General features: G+C 38.3%; 1 protein-coding gene across 3 annotated transcripts in view; it reads right to left on the bottom strand.

Annotated features, from left to right (window-relative positions):
- Positions 1 to 2,417: 2,417 nt before the first annotated feature.
- Positions 2,418 to 15,079, bottom strand: part of hhat (hedgehog acyltransferase) — a 13,209-nt gene continuing 547 nt past the window's right edge. For all 3 annotated transcript variants that reach the window (XM_020601548.1, XM_020601547.1, XM_020601549.1), the window contains exons 2-12: positions 14,188 to 14,327; positions 14,042 to 14,106; positions 13,664 to 13,777; positions 13,387 to 13,581; positions 12,052 to 12,264; positions 11,487 to 11,664; positions 11,106 to 11,256; positions 9,187 to 9,222; positions 7,258 to 7,459; positions 6,744 to 6,888; positions 2,418 to 3,825 (exon numbers count right to left, since the gene is read on the bottom strand). In XM_020601548.1, the coding sequence (XP_020457204.1) occupies positions 3,740 to 3,825; positions 6,744 to 6,888; positions 7,258 to 7,459; positions 9,187 to 9,222; positions 11,106 to 11,256; positions 11,487 to 11,664; positions 12,052 to 12,264; positions 13,387 to 13,581; positions 13,664 to 13,777; positions 14,042 to 14,106; positions 14,188 to 14,308 (1,506 nt within the window). In that variant the 5' untranslated portion in view covers positions 14,309 to 14,327 and the 3' untranslated portion in view covers positions 2,418 to 3,739. The remainder of the gene's footprint in view (positions 3,826 to 6,743; positions 6,889 to 7,257; positions 7,460 to 9,186; positions 9,223 to 11,105; positions 11,257 to 11,486; positions 11,665 to 12,051; positions 12,265 to 13,386; positions 13,582 to 13,663; positions 13,778 to 14,041; positions 14,107 to 14,187; positions 14,328 to 15,079) is intronic.

Raw genomic sequence — 15,079 nt, 5'->3', positions numbered from 1 at the left:
GACATCGGTCGCATTTCAATGACATAAAAATCGCATGAAATGCGACCTGGCCGTTCAGACTGAAGTCGCAAAACATCGGATACGTATCCAATTTAGGACCACATATGAAAGTGGCCTGGGTCGGATTTGAAAAAATCGGATTTGTGCTGTTCACACTGTCATAAGGAAATCGGATATGGGTCGCATTTGGGCAAAAAGATCGGATTTGAGTCACTTCACCCTGCAGTGTGAACGAGGTCTAAGTCCACAGAGCATTTTTGCTGATAATGAGGGTCAAAATAAACTGAATGCAATCAGTAGTAGCAGTACATATTATAATGATAATAGTTATACTTATAAACAACTGTATTTAAGTTTTGGGTTTGTTTCAGGTAGAAGTGGGAGCATTACGGTCTTGCTTGAATCTGTTGTAGTATACCATAAAAGTATTTTTTTTTACATGCCAAAAATTACAATTTTGCTGTATTATTCACTTTTCAAATAGTTTGTTCACTGCACATCTTCTCTCTCATCAAGACAGAGAAGAGGTGGACACGGCTGACAGAAAGACATTCAGACACATTCTGTAGCCTCCATTTCTATCAAATTCAGCTTACTAAAAATATCATCACAGAAGTGAGAACCTGTTTTTGGGTTACAGTCAGTGTTTATAGGTCTGTTTTCACAAAGAAGTTTCATCTTGGAGAAGGAAAAAGCACTAAAACCATCTGGCTGTGACCTTTCTACCACAGAGGCTTCATACAGCTGCTGCTCCCCCATGACTGGGCATTCAGAAATCAAATAGAGCAAGAAACAGGTCCGACCGTGTCATTGAGGAGGAAGATCTAAAAATTACATAATGGCAGCCACAGTCTTCATCTAAGCAACAAAATCAATGTTTAAATGTCTGACCACCTTAAAACTATGAGCACATTTCATGAAAAGTGATTACAGCATTATTATATAATAAATTATTGTGACTGAGACAGAGTACACAGTGACTTAAAACATATTACTGACAAATTTCAGTTTTATTAGCCTATAACTACACTGAAATGTCAAATCATGAATCACTCGCAGAGTCATAGCTGTGACAAAAGTCTGCACCACAGGAAGTATCCAGTGTTATTTAAGTAAAAGCAGTTATTTGCAACGAAGTTGTGTATTATTATAAGAAAATATCACACAGCTACCCAATGTTTTGTATCATAGTAGTGCAGTATATATTAATACCTGCTTTAAAAACTGGCCGACTCTTATGACTTTTTCACTGAGTGAGTTTGAAGCTCTGATTGGGTCAGTAAAATCTGGCAACACTGAATACAGCACGTCACATACAGTCAGTCCACGCTTTGTTTTATATTTTGGGAAATATGCTCATTTACTTTCTTGCTGAGAGAGAGATGAGACGATACATAACACTGCTAAAGCAATACATTAACTGTACAATTGGAGCAGGGAGCCAACTAACTTAGCATAAAGACTAGGAGCAAGCAACCAACCAACACATATAAAGTTCAGCAATTAACACATTTGTTTCATCTGTACAAAACCAGAATGTGCTGGTAGGCATGTTTGAACTTTTTCCCCCTGCCTGCACTGCTAAGCTAAGCTACTGTAACCGAATCTCTGGCTCCGTACACACACATGCAATATACACACAGGAGTGATGTCGATCTTATTTTCTAACTCTCACAAAGAGAGTGAATACATGTCAAACTGTTCCACTGAAATAACAAGTTATGGTTTTCTAGGGGCTGAAAGTGTTTTAAATAGCTTTGCTTAGAGAAGAAAATAAGCTGATGCTTTTGATTTTGGTCTGAACAGAAACTGTAGTGGAAGCGTTAATCTAGAATAGTTTGCCTGACAGTTTGTCACTTTATGTGGAGATGAAGTTTTTGAATGTTACCCAGCAGTTTATCTAGATAGTTTAAAATCAAATGACATACATTTTAGCCTGCTGACAATGAAAACAATGAGGTGCTGAGTCATTAGCTTTGTGATTTAAACATATTGTACTAATCCCACGTGGAAAATAGTATTTATTTTCTTAAACAGTTTGTGGAAAAAACATTTTGTTTGAAGTTGCTTATATTGGAATATTTGTCATTTTAGCCATAAACTGAATAAATTGCAGAACTGGTAATATTTGTAAAGTATATTTTCAACCTTCACTTTGACACAACCTATGAATATTTTTGTGGTGTTCTCTCATTATGCAACTGGTTATATTTATAGTGTAAATTCACAGTTCTCTTTTGGGCTATTTATAACAGGAACAGAACCTGATCTGATTATTTTCATCTGAAAATGTGTAAAAAAGGTCAAATGTGTTTCAGCCAAAAACCTGACGTTGTGTCCAACAACAAAGATCTCACGTGTAGAGGTTGCATCCAATTACATTTTTTTTTTTTTAACAATACTGTATATATGGCCCTAAAATGAGATGTAGATGCACTCTAAAATTCATCCTATAAAGGCATGTGCAGTTCTGTGCTGTAACATAAACCGTGAAATAAATGGAAAAGCTACCGAGGACTTTTACAGAACTGCGCTGCCTTTTCATTACATTAACCCTAATATTATCCCTGTTCTTACCTTTTATTTCTCCTGAGAAGCATGCAACACTGTGCCTTCATAATATTGCCCCATACTCCTTGCAGTGAGAAAAACAACATTTAACACAGAGCTATTTTTGTGGTCAGCTCTAGAAAGCTGCCTAGCTATAAAACCCTACACACATTACACTGTACTGTATATGCAGAAATTATATTGCAATGTTTAGATTCTTAATAAAGAGAAGTGTGAATTTGCTGTAAAGTTTATGTAATATGCACTCCGTGGTCACATGTCACGTGATGAGAAATTTCACTTTCAAGCACAATGGGAACTATTTATGAATTGTGACATACTGTAATATTCATAATAAATATTTTATACATACTGTACCATGTCTGCATCCATTCTGTGCTGAGAAATGTCAGGCTTTGTGTTTCAGCTCCCTGCTAAGGATAAGGGCACTTCTCTAAGAAGGTGTAACTCAGCAGGTGTTTTCTCCTGCTGATCTTCTTACAACAGATAAACCTCAGAGTTTTGTGCTCATTTAAGAGGATTCCTCACTGAACCCCACTCACACTGATCCTACTTAGTGCCACAGATGTAATAATCCCAAGGAACTAATGGAACCAGAACAACAGAGTCTAGATTACACAATACTTTAATACCTTTAAAATTATTCAGAGCTCCTTCAAAAGATTAAAAAAGGCTGTTTTTAATACTTCCTGAAAAGTTGACAATTTCCAGGAGTTCTGACTTGATTTTGAAAAAGGCTTGAATCAGTTTCTCAGTGTACAGGTGAAAAAAAGAACAGTGATTCACTGTAGCTTATTGGGTAGAAAACGTGCCTTCAACACAGCAAAGGCTGCTATTAGACATTTCTTTGAAATTACAGCACTGTTAGAAAAATTCTCTTACAGTTTGTTGACAATTTAAGTGCACACAAAGTAGAGGGAAAACCTTCTGCTTAGAAAGAGTGAGCACTGATCCTTTTAAGTCTTACCTCTGACAGATTTTGCCCAGTCTTGCAGGTTGTGGAAAGTGGCTGCTCAGCTTCACTTCAGCCAGGTTTGGACCAGTTCAGTGGCTTCGAGCCAGCTTCGCCACAGAGACTCTGGCTGGTGAAGATAAGGTGCTGGACTCAGCAGGCTGTTCTGGCCCTCCAGTAGCAGGGGTTCTCACTCCGATACCAAGTCAAGGTGACTCATGGTGGGTGAGAAGTCCACTCAAGTCCAATCTGAGCAAAGCAGTATAGAAACGCCAGCATAGGAGGGGCCATAGTAGACCAGCCTGAAATTAACAGAGAACTAATACCTTAACAAGAAATACTAAGATTTTTAAAAAACGAGGCAAATGAAGATTATTTAGCAGATTCAGTGCACACTGTCAGAATCAGGGCCCAGGTTCCTTAACAAATACTGATTAAATTCAAACTTAAAAGTGACTGCTACTGTGTGTCCTGATGCTTTACAATCTCACTACCACAAGAAATGCATTCTTTTGAGGGCGTGAGTAATAGTGTGGTCAGTTCTCTCTGCCATACTGTGTTGTTACGCTTATTCTCTTTTCTATTTATGGCTGCTGCTTAGAGGGTCCAGCAGGCAGGTAAGGACAGTTGTCTGCACCTCCTCCCCAACTGGCTTGTCTCCAGATTATCTCACAAACCTGCACCTGCACCCACAATGCTTTTCAATGGTCTATTCTTTTCTATTCATGTCAAAATGTAATTCACACGCACACACAGGCTGCTTTAAGCACAGCTGTACTGTCAGTTTCCTGTCTATGGAAGAGAAAGGTTACACAGGCTAAGGCCAGAAAAGCAATATTTTGGTGAAAATATTTTTGTAGTAGTTTTGTGCACAAAATCATAACATGCAGAAAATTAGCATATTGTTTGCCTTTGTTTTTAAGAAGAGTGAGTAAGTGCCATGCAATTATTAATGCTCCTTTAATCACAGACAAAATGTGAACCATTTTTAAGCTCACTTATGAAATATTATGCATTTCTGATATGTAAATAAATCATTCAGAGCCTTGTAGCCTGGAGCCCCGTGTACAGAATGAGCCAGCCTCGCCACCGTGCCAAGATGTCCCAGCGTTTTTGTCTTTGCGGGTATGTACATTTCATTAACACCCTCACTGTGAAATATATTCTCCGACCAAACACTCAGCCACTGCTGTGACCAACTTCAAACTGACAGAATGAAAAGCAGAACTTAAAGGAAGCGCACAATGAGTCATTTTGGCCATAACTGAGAAACGTGTTGGACAGAACAAGCTGTACTGTATTTAGATTGTTTGCTGAGTGAAAAAAAAAAAAACTCCATAACCTTTTGCCTTTAGTTGCATGTTACTGTGGTCCTAATCAACCACTGTTGCAATTACACCAGTTTCTTTTGCCCCTCTTGATTAACAGAGCTTGTACTTCAAATAAGGTGAAAAGGCCACTTGTAGAAAAGGTACTCAAAACTAAATATACATCTGCTTAGTGGTCAGAAGGACTGTGTTTCTCAGTAACTTGTAGGTTTAGCTCTTCTATTATCATTAAACAGAAACAAGGTATAACTCATTTTATAGCCATTCTTGGTGCACAGAGATTTTGGTCGGTCCCTGATTTTTCCTCTAGCACCACTGACATTTGGTTTAAAGTGAAATGTCTCAGCTATGAAAGACTAAGAGAACAGAAGTACAGTATAATTAGATTATCTGAAAAAAAAGTTACAGTAATGAAAACAACTGCAGCTAGGTACAATTCAATACATACAAATATAAAAGTACCGACTAATGACAAAGGTTTTATAAGGCACTTCTTACAGCCTTTACTTGAAACATAGTCATTAAAGTAGAAAAGGCTGTAAAGAGGTCAATAAAGTAGTATATTATGTGATGATTAATAGATTTGAATTAAGGAATCATTAGGATACATAATCTATACATCTATAAAAAAGTTGCCATCCTCTGCTAAACTGTTCCCAGTTCTTTGGTAATACTGTCTGGACAACCTTGTAAATACACCAGTCAGTCCCAACATTAAATCCACCAGGTGGTTTTAATGTTGTGGTAATCTATACATCTATGTATGACGTGGGAAAAGTGTATGACGTGGTCTATTTAAATATTTTAGGTAAGCATCAGGTGCTGATGTTTTATTTTTAGCACTTTAATGGTCTGAATGATTCACCACAGAAGCTAACTGAGATTCTCAGTTGTTTCTAGTTCTTACTCCGAATAATTCATAACTGAAACAGTTTTTCCAAACACCCTGTTCTTATTTTTAGATTTCTCTTACCAGCTACCAGCAGCAAGCAGCTGTTTTCTGCAAAGAAGTTCTGTTAAAGATACTGAACACTAGTTGGTCAGCATCAAATAGCGGACAGACAAGGTTAGCAACTACCTGGTGAACATAATGGAGCATTTACTGCAGCAGCTGAAGAGCCAGATATTTCCCTCAGGAGTTAAACAACAACAAAGACAGAGAAATAGAGCTACAAGGAGAGTAAATATTGGATTTAAGTTTGTTGGGTGGCCAGAACTCCAGACTCCTTTGGTGTTTTCAGCTTTGTCCACTGCCCCAAAGTTGCTCAATAATCAATTAATCCTGCTTTAAAATAAATAAACTAAGCATTTTAATTCTACATTAATTAATTATGCAATGACATATAAACACTGGCCTGAGCTCTCGACACTGACTCTGTGCCCCACAACCAGCGGGTGCAGCTCACACTGCTTATCATGTGTAGACAGGCATCAGGAGGGCCTGCCATCTTGCTTTAGGTACCAAATGAGATAAATAAAGACACAGGGAACAAAACAGGGAATGGCACAACCATCAAGCAGATGTCTCTCCATTTGGGTGAGTCTGCCCATGCAGATGCATAAAACGCCTCATATAACAGCCTGACTATCCACTGAAAATCCTGCTAACTCTACAAATGCACTGAACAGCAGCATTTTTAATCATGGTATTATATTTTATTCATGATTTTGTTTTCATCTGAGCTGGCCTCTAACTGTTGCTTGAGACCTATTCTCTTCAGCCACCTCTGGAGAAGAATGTGTGGTGTCCTAATATTTAACCTAACTGTAGAACTACATGTATAGGACCACATAACTGATTGGAAACTAATTTATAATTGCTAGCTGAAACAGTCCTTGAAAATAAACACAAATCCTATTGAGTGAATGCTGTACAGTAAAAGACAATTCACCTTGAATGAAGACCCGCTTCCAGAAGACTTCACCAACATGTATCCCACCGAGGAACACTAGATTAGAGAGGATGAGCATGGCAGTAGAGAAGGCAGAGAGAAAGGCAATGCAACGCCTCTTCATCACTGCAGAGAAATTCTGCTCCTGGAAAATCAGTTAATAAATAAGTCAAGTGCAGAAGAGCTGCAAGAAATCTTCATCATAAATCAGAGAAACAAAGCACAGCACAGCACCCAGCACCAATGAACTGTGAAACCATAATTTAGGATTATCACACAGTATGCTGTCAGCCTTTGTTTTGAGAACATGAACCTTCTCCCAAAGTTAGAGGCCAAATAAGACAGAATATCCAGAACATCTCTAACATTACCGTGCTGGAATCAGACTTTCATTCACATTAATGTTGCGCATTAACAAAATCCAACCAGTTCTGGCATTTTGTCGAATTAAATCAGGTCATGTGCCCTCTTTATTTCTGATTACAGGAGGAAAATGCTTTGACTTCAAACTTACAACAATGGAGTGAATAAACGAAGCAGCAAGGAGAGACTTCAGTCCGTTTTCCACCAGAACTCCAGCCCAGTTCATCAGGGCCCAGTACTGTAAGTAGTCGTGGCCTCCGTGCCAGAGGCAGACAAATCCAAACGCAAGGCCAGTGGATAAGAGCTTATAAAGAGGGCCGTGCCGTGAACCTCCCAGTGGCACGTAGATGTATCTGAAACATGAGCACATATAAAAAAAAAATGAATACAAAAATGCATTAAAATAAATAAAAATGTTATAACCATTTAAAAGACCTGCCCATGCCAAGGAAAAACAATGAGAAAATGATAAAAATAACAAATTTGTGTGAGTTTATTATTTTCACTATTTTTCTTTAGTAGGTCAGAGATATACTGCTGCCAAAACAGTGCAGATGAAAAGCTAAATATTTAAAAAAAAAAAAAAAAAGCTCCACAATGCACCAATGAACTGCAAAAAACACCTGTCATAGAAATGATCATCATGTTCATTGATTTTTAATCAAGTAAATGTTACTCTGATGTTCAGTGAAAAATTAGAGACACTCCAGGGAATATCAGTCCTGCCAAGATGTTAATGATGCTACAACTGGGTTAATGACTCCAAAGTGGTTTCTATGGTTCACGCCAACCCACTTTCTACGTCAAATTGACTTTTTTTTTTGGGTCCCTTCAGTTGCCTCTGCTTTGTTGTTTTGGTAGAGTTAAGTTTGATTTCAACATGTTTTATACTGTAAACAGTATATTTATTAAACAGTTATTATTTTCAATTTTTAATGCTGCTGTCTTGCCCAGGCATCCTTGTAAAAGAGGTTGTAAGCCTCAAGGGACTTTTTCCCTGGTTAAACAAAGGTTAAATAAATAATCTAGCACATAACTCATGCATGTCATTGTGCAATTGCTTAAATTAGATTACATAATATCCAGTATAAAAATAGCAGCCATATACTTAGCCCACTGATGTGAATAATGTCCCACTGATCACTAAGGAATGCAGCACATGCTTTTGAAGAAAAACAGCCTCAGATATTGAGAAACTCATGTCCCCGCTGTACTGAGAGCCCTCAAATACATCACTCCAACATGCTCAGAAACAAACATTGCATTCTGTCTAACGTTGCCGAGCCGAGAACTAATTATCTCAGCCACCTTGTGACTAATCAATGTTCCTGAAAGATGAGCCAGCATTTTCAGAGCCTTAAATAGAGCGGCCATCTCGGCCATACTGAGGGATGAAAGTAGGTGCAGAAACAGATGGAGAGGTGCCAGAGTGTAGAGCCAAAGCAAACCGAACACCTACACATATTGATGTTGATTAATTCTAAACAGATGTTAATCAAAATATGACATTTTATCTGAGTAATCAATGTGTTGTATAGCACCTGACTACTGCGAGTGGATGGCACAACAATATGCATACAGGCTCTTTAGACTGACAGTAGGAGTTAGACAAGTCTGGCAACAACAGTGTTATTGTTGGTTCCTAAGTTCTTACACAGACATACAGTGATCTTTCTTGCTTTAAGTGCAACTGAAAGAGTTAAAAAGAGCAGTTAAATGCAGAACCCCCCACCCACCCAGTGCATGGCCCCACACATTTATTTACAATTAAAATTTTCCAGGGGCTGAGCTCAAAGGTTCCTTCTCATAAGTCCTGTAGCTGCAGTACCGCCATCAAACAACCAGTGAGAGCTGTTCTGTTAGCCAATGACTGTGCTGTATGTGTGAAACGGAGAATCTGAGACAGCGGCGTACAGGCAGGGAAAACATGATCAAATGCATGCTATTCCAAAATATAAGGCCATAAAAACAATAGCTAGACCAATACATGAGCTACCATTTGATTTAGATTATGTGTCACATTTTCAGTAAGCATTCAAATCTGAATTAGTCTGTCCACCACTTGTGAAGTGCCTCTTACCTGATGAGCCATCGATACAGCCCCTCATCAAAGTGCCTGAGGGTCAACAAAAAAAAAATTATTTGAGTCACAAATTTACATAATAATATAAGTGAGTAAGAAGCACCTGAGCTTCACATAATCTGAGTCATGTGCATGAGCCATGTGTCTTTCTCATTAAGATTAGAGGAAGGAGTTTTTCCTCTCTGTCTATAAACTAGAGCTGTTATGTTAGCGATGACGGTGGACAGCTTTATGCATTCCATCGGAGTTGTCAGCGCAGTTCAGCTCAGCACACAGGCTGGATGGGAGCGAGTTCATGTCAGCACGCTAATCAATCCAGTCTACTTTAACCACTACACCAAACACACAGCCCTCCCTCTCAACTAACTGTGCTCTAGGTGTTCTTTAATTAATTTGATTATACAGTTTTATTAAACTTTTTTGTGTATTATGAGGTTTTCATGTTCAGTAATTGCAGGCTTGTTCTGTTTAAATCTTGTTCATTAGGCGGTTCATTAGGTTCGCCCAGCTAAAACTACTGCAGTCTAATATGAACTCTCCATCATTAAGGTGATCGTGTTTAGTTTGTGTTGAAATAATTTGAGAGGTGTTGATTCAACCATTGCTCCGAACACCTACATTGTTTCAGTGTCTTCAATTTATTTTTTATTTCTGAATGCCTTATTTTTTTTAAAGCACTTTGCAGTTGCCAATCTTGATAAATGGAATATTCAGATTATTCTGGAGGATGTTGTTTGTGCTGCTGCTGAACTGTTCTGCATTATACAGAGAGGTGTTTCTCCTATTTAGCCTAGCCTCGTTGAAATTAATAGCCTGAACAAGTAATAGAAACACCTGCCAGTATAATGCCCCACAAACTGCAGCCTCCAAAATGATCATACAGTTGAATCAACACCTCTCTTCATCAGTTTAAAAAGCTTAGTGTTTTCACCTTCAAAAGGCAGAACGTAATGCAGGACTATTATATCATCCTGCTTTAGGTATTAGCTGTCTAATATACTGGCAGCTAAGTGTACATTAAAGCATCTTTTGCAGTGCATTAGCCAGACATATTTTCCTTTGTCCTGAAGTTGTATGCCTCTTGGAGGACCTCAAAGTTAAATGGATAAATAAGTAAACACAAATTGCACTGGTACACACACTGTTTAGTGTTGCATATACCCGAATATCCTGAAATCTCCAACTTTGTAGTTTTAACTTTTTTATATTTGAAGTCTTGATGATTAAGGTGCTTTCCTCCCTTTGTAACAAGCACCGCAGCTGACCCCATTCAGCATAAAGCAGGCAGTCTTTTCTTTTGCTTTGTAACAACAGTGTTAAATGAGCATAATACATGTAGCAATCATCATCATATTCCATTTCATAATGTCCACTTTTGTGTAGAGGTGGGTGTGACAACTCAGCATGAGTTGTGTGTGTGACAACAAACCAATACAAAACCATGACTGGACCTGACAAATAAAGTGTTTTTAATTGTTTTACACTGTCATGCAGAACTTCAAAATATACTCATAACCTGGAATTTGATTGCCCTTAAAACTGACACACAGTTCTAATTACAGTATAAACCTACAAGAAAAGATTTTGTATGCAAATATATTGTCAGTGCCAGTGGACAAACTATTTTAATTTGAGTTTGAACAAATGATGTAATGTTCCTAGTGTGGAGGTGACCTACTGTTCTGATTGCTGGTAATGGCTGAAGATGACACAACTGACTGTGTCCAGGCTGAGTCTGATTGCCAAAGCTCAGTGAGCACTTGAAGCACTTGACACTAAATTTACCTTTTCCTCAAGGATACCAGGGGATGCTAGCTTTTCCAGCCACTGAAGTGTTAGGTGATGCCGATAGACCAATACAATACTGTATTATGTCAGTGATTTTAATTGGAGTTGGTTCCACACTATGACCTTACCGCCACATCCCTGTGAAACTGTACATGATGCTGACACAGCGAGGAAGCTTAGGGGGAACTAGTTTATCCAAAGTAGCTAGCATGGATGGGAGGCCAAACAGCACCAGGTACTTCACATAGAAGAACTGGACGAGGGCCAGGGCCAGACCACCTGCAACAGTGGGGAAGGAGGTGTTCAATTTTAATGATTAAGACACAGCTCCACAGTTTCCAAACACAGTTCCCAAACCCTGTGTGAAACTTCACATCACTTTCTTTTATACAGCCCATATTCACAAATTTACCTCAAAGAGATTTACAATCTGTACAGCATACCCCGCCCTCGACTTTAGACCCTGTTTCAATGGTATACACTACTGTAGACACAGTATGAAGACTTACCCAAGGCCCAAGGAGGAAGAATTTCTAAGTAGGTCTGATTAGACTGGATGGAGTGCATGTACATTACATGGATCATGTATTCTGCAAGGCACCACCACAGTATGATCCGTCCTGCTCTGAGCACCAAGTAACGAAAACCAAATTCACCCCTTTCACTCTCCTCAGCAGGCCTTCGCATCTGCAAGTGCAGAAAGTGAGCATGTTGCTAAGGGCTGCTGGGTGAATCTACCAAAAGAGCAAACCCCAGGACTGTAATAAAAGAGCTAACACACACTGTAGGAATAGGTACAAATCAACTAGACAGATGGGAGTGGAAGATATGAAAAAAAGCAGGTGTAAAATGATGCAGAAGTGACATAACATCTGACCAAGCAAATCATAACTATTGACTTGCATAACTGAAAAATTCAAACTACTGCCCTTTTGTAACTAGGCCACCACCACTGATATCTACTATGTTTTTAACGAGGTCACCTAAGATCACCTATACTTAGGAGCAGCAATCGGATTCATCCTCCTCCAGGCAATTTTAGACTAAATCAGTTGCTTTTCTTGGCACTCTTACCTTTTCAATGTAGTCTCTGTAAGTGATAATGGGTCCATTGTAGAAAAAAGGATGATAGAAGGTGTATGAAAACAACCAACAAAGCTGCATAATTCCACTGCGGTCCAGGGGACACCAGCAGTGCTCCAGGCTGAAGCTGATGAAGCGCAGACCACAGACAGCAACACTGAAGAGCAGCAGATAGTACTCCTCCTCAGTCTTATACCAGCCTCTCTGTGTAATACAGTGAGAAGGCCAATTATTTTTATCACATTCCTGGGAAATCCTCATATAAATAGTGACAGTTTGACACTAAACTTAGATCTGCTTTTTCACATCACTCTCTTTGAAATATGACAGATCAAAATGACAACATTAGCAAATTACCACATATAAAGAAAATCTGTCAACGCTCATCCCACATACTAATAAGCATATGCTTAAGGCAGATTTTAACGAGGTCTGCTGAACAGTACTGGGAATATTATTGCTTCCAAAGTCGTGCTTTAACACAAGAGCCTGTTGTATGCATTTGCATGGTTGTGTGGGGGTGAGCACAGGAGAGAAAGAGACACATTTTTAGAAGCATGCACAGGTCTATTTCACTTGTTAAATTCAAATTTCTAACCATTGTGATAGCTGCCTGATGCAACCATGACTGATGTGTCACATATTGTGAGGTAAACCAATGTTTTCATGCCACAGGTTTATAAGAGAATGCTATTCTAAATGTAATGAAATACAGTGGGCCAGTGTCCATAATAACTAATCAATGTAAAAATAAATGGAATTAGGTTCCAAAAGTCTGAATTACATTTTTCCTTTGTCTGAATTATCTATTGTGTTGTATTAAAGAAAGAGCAACTTAGTAAAATATCACAATGTTGTGCTTATTCTCTCATTTACAATTCATGTTTGACTGAGGGGAAGATAACAACTGTCTGTTAGTAAGTCTCCCTCTGTTTCTCCCTGGTAGCTATTTTTAAATGTTTGTAGGAAGAAACCTAACTTTCCTCATCTCCTAATCCTTAGGAAATACCCAAAAGAGGTTCTATAATATGAGTATTTCTGTAAATTCATTCAAATTTTATCCTGTGGTCTAGACACAAAGTGATAGAGCTCAGTAGACAAATAGCATAGTATCTTGCGCCCCCTTGTGTTTTTGAAAGGAAACAATAACATATGACTTGAAACACATTCAAATTTTAATAGCAAAAAAAACTTTAAAATGTATCTTTAATATTTCTTGGAAACATATTTTACTTGCCTGTTTTATACAGTTAATGCAAGATAAACACATCCTTCTAAAATCAAGAAGAAGTGAAGTGAAACTGTATACCAGGTGACACAGCCCACCTGAATCTCTTGAAGTGGTTGGATGTGAAGTGTGGAGAGCAGCAGCAGGTTACATGCCCACGACAGAGCAGGCTTTTGCAGCTGGGCCACTGAAAAGGACACGCCCAAATGTCCAAGCAGCACACTCACACCATTAATCCCCAATACGCTGCTGGCTGCCAAGAGGCCATATAGTGTGATTACAGGCACCCTAAGCTGTTGGAGAAACACAAAAATGTTTTGGATTACAATGTCTCCCATCTAGTAGCTAGATTCCACTTCAGCAGCCATTTCCTACCTTGGGGTAGAAGATGCTGGTCAGTCTCGATATCACACCATGACCAATCAGTGTCCACAGTAAAGACTTTTTAGCCCATTCAGTCCAGAAACTCCACTCAAAGTCACCTGGGTCCTGCCAAAAACAACTAACTTCACCAATGGTCTTTAAAACATACCTCAAGCCTGTTGAAAAGAGGCTCTGACTGGTGTGTTAAGGACCTAATTTTCACATAAATTAATATTCTTTCAAAAAACAAACAAATATAATTGAAACACTTTTTTGTTTCTGCCACACAAAATAACTTAAATTAGGACTATACACTATAGACTTTAGTGAGATGCAGCATTTGTTTGTTCAACCTTGGCTTTTAATCAGCAATTTCAACAATTAACTTACCCTTTTAAAACCCTTAAGAAGGCCTTTTTCCAACTGGAATTCTCTCTCTAATCCTGTTTCATGCTCTGAGGTACAAAACAGGAATTAACTTCATTATTCTTTACCTTTTTGTCTCAGTTCACTGATAAACTGTACATCTACCGTACCTTTGGAGAACCTGTGCAGTTGGTAGAAAGAGTACAGATGGGAGCCCAAGGACAGCACCCAGTAGGTAAGGATCTCTGTCCATGGCAGGGGCACCAACTGGGCCTCTGACTTGGATGTCATCAGGCAAAATCACTGTGGTCTAGTGCACCCAAGAAACACACACACACTTTAATCAGTTAAGCATCAAATGGGATAATACTGAAACTAACTTTGGCTCTATTTTTTCTATTCTATTTATTATCATACAAACATTAACAAAATTATACTTGGAGGGATTTCTTTATCATATAAAACCAGCAACATCATTACACTGTTAGAGACCCATGAAATTCAAAAATAAATTGACAAAATGTTGTGGTATTGTTAGCAACATCTGGGACACCACTGAACAATCGTGGCAGTGTACAACTAGTTGTCCATGGGATTCTGTAATAAGTCGACACTTTCACAAATATTATATTCCAAACTCATTGTCATGTTATAATGTACACTGCTATTGACAGAAATAGCAAATAATAACAAAGACCTCTCCAAGATTATTATGTATCATTTTCATCATAATGAATAAATGAAGCTATGTGGGGTGTTGTCAAATCGTCCTTTCATCCTTTTTATGCAAGAATTGTCAAACCTGACTAATACTAGAGCAGCATAAAAGAAATGGTACGTTTTTAACTAGCCTAATATAAATACAGGCCCTCATTCACCCTAAATCCTAAGAAAGTTTTTGTTTTACAAACTTCTTTAAAATTCATTTTGCTGTACAGATACTGACATCACAGAGCATACACAATTTTCTTGTTTTAATTCCCAGCCATATAGGAATCATGGAGGAAAGAATTTAAAATTGTACAAATTAGTTGACCCTGGATATAAAAAAAAAAGCTTTAT

Source organism: Monopterus albus, unplaced genomic scaffold (assembly GCF_001952655.1).
Source record: "Monopterus albus unplaced genomic scaffold, M_albus_1.0 scaffold52.1, whole genome shotgun sequence".
In the NCBI taxonomy this organism is placed as follows: Eukaryota; Metazoa; Chordata; class Actinopteri; order Synbranchiformes; family Synbranchidae; genus Monopterus; species Monopterus albus.
The sequence above is the reverse complement of the archived record's forward strand: the minus strand, read 5'-3'. Positions and strand labels throughout refer to the sequence as shown.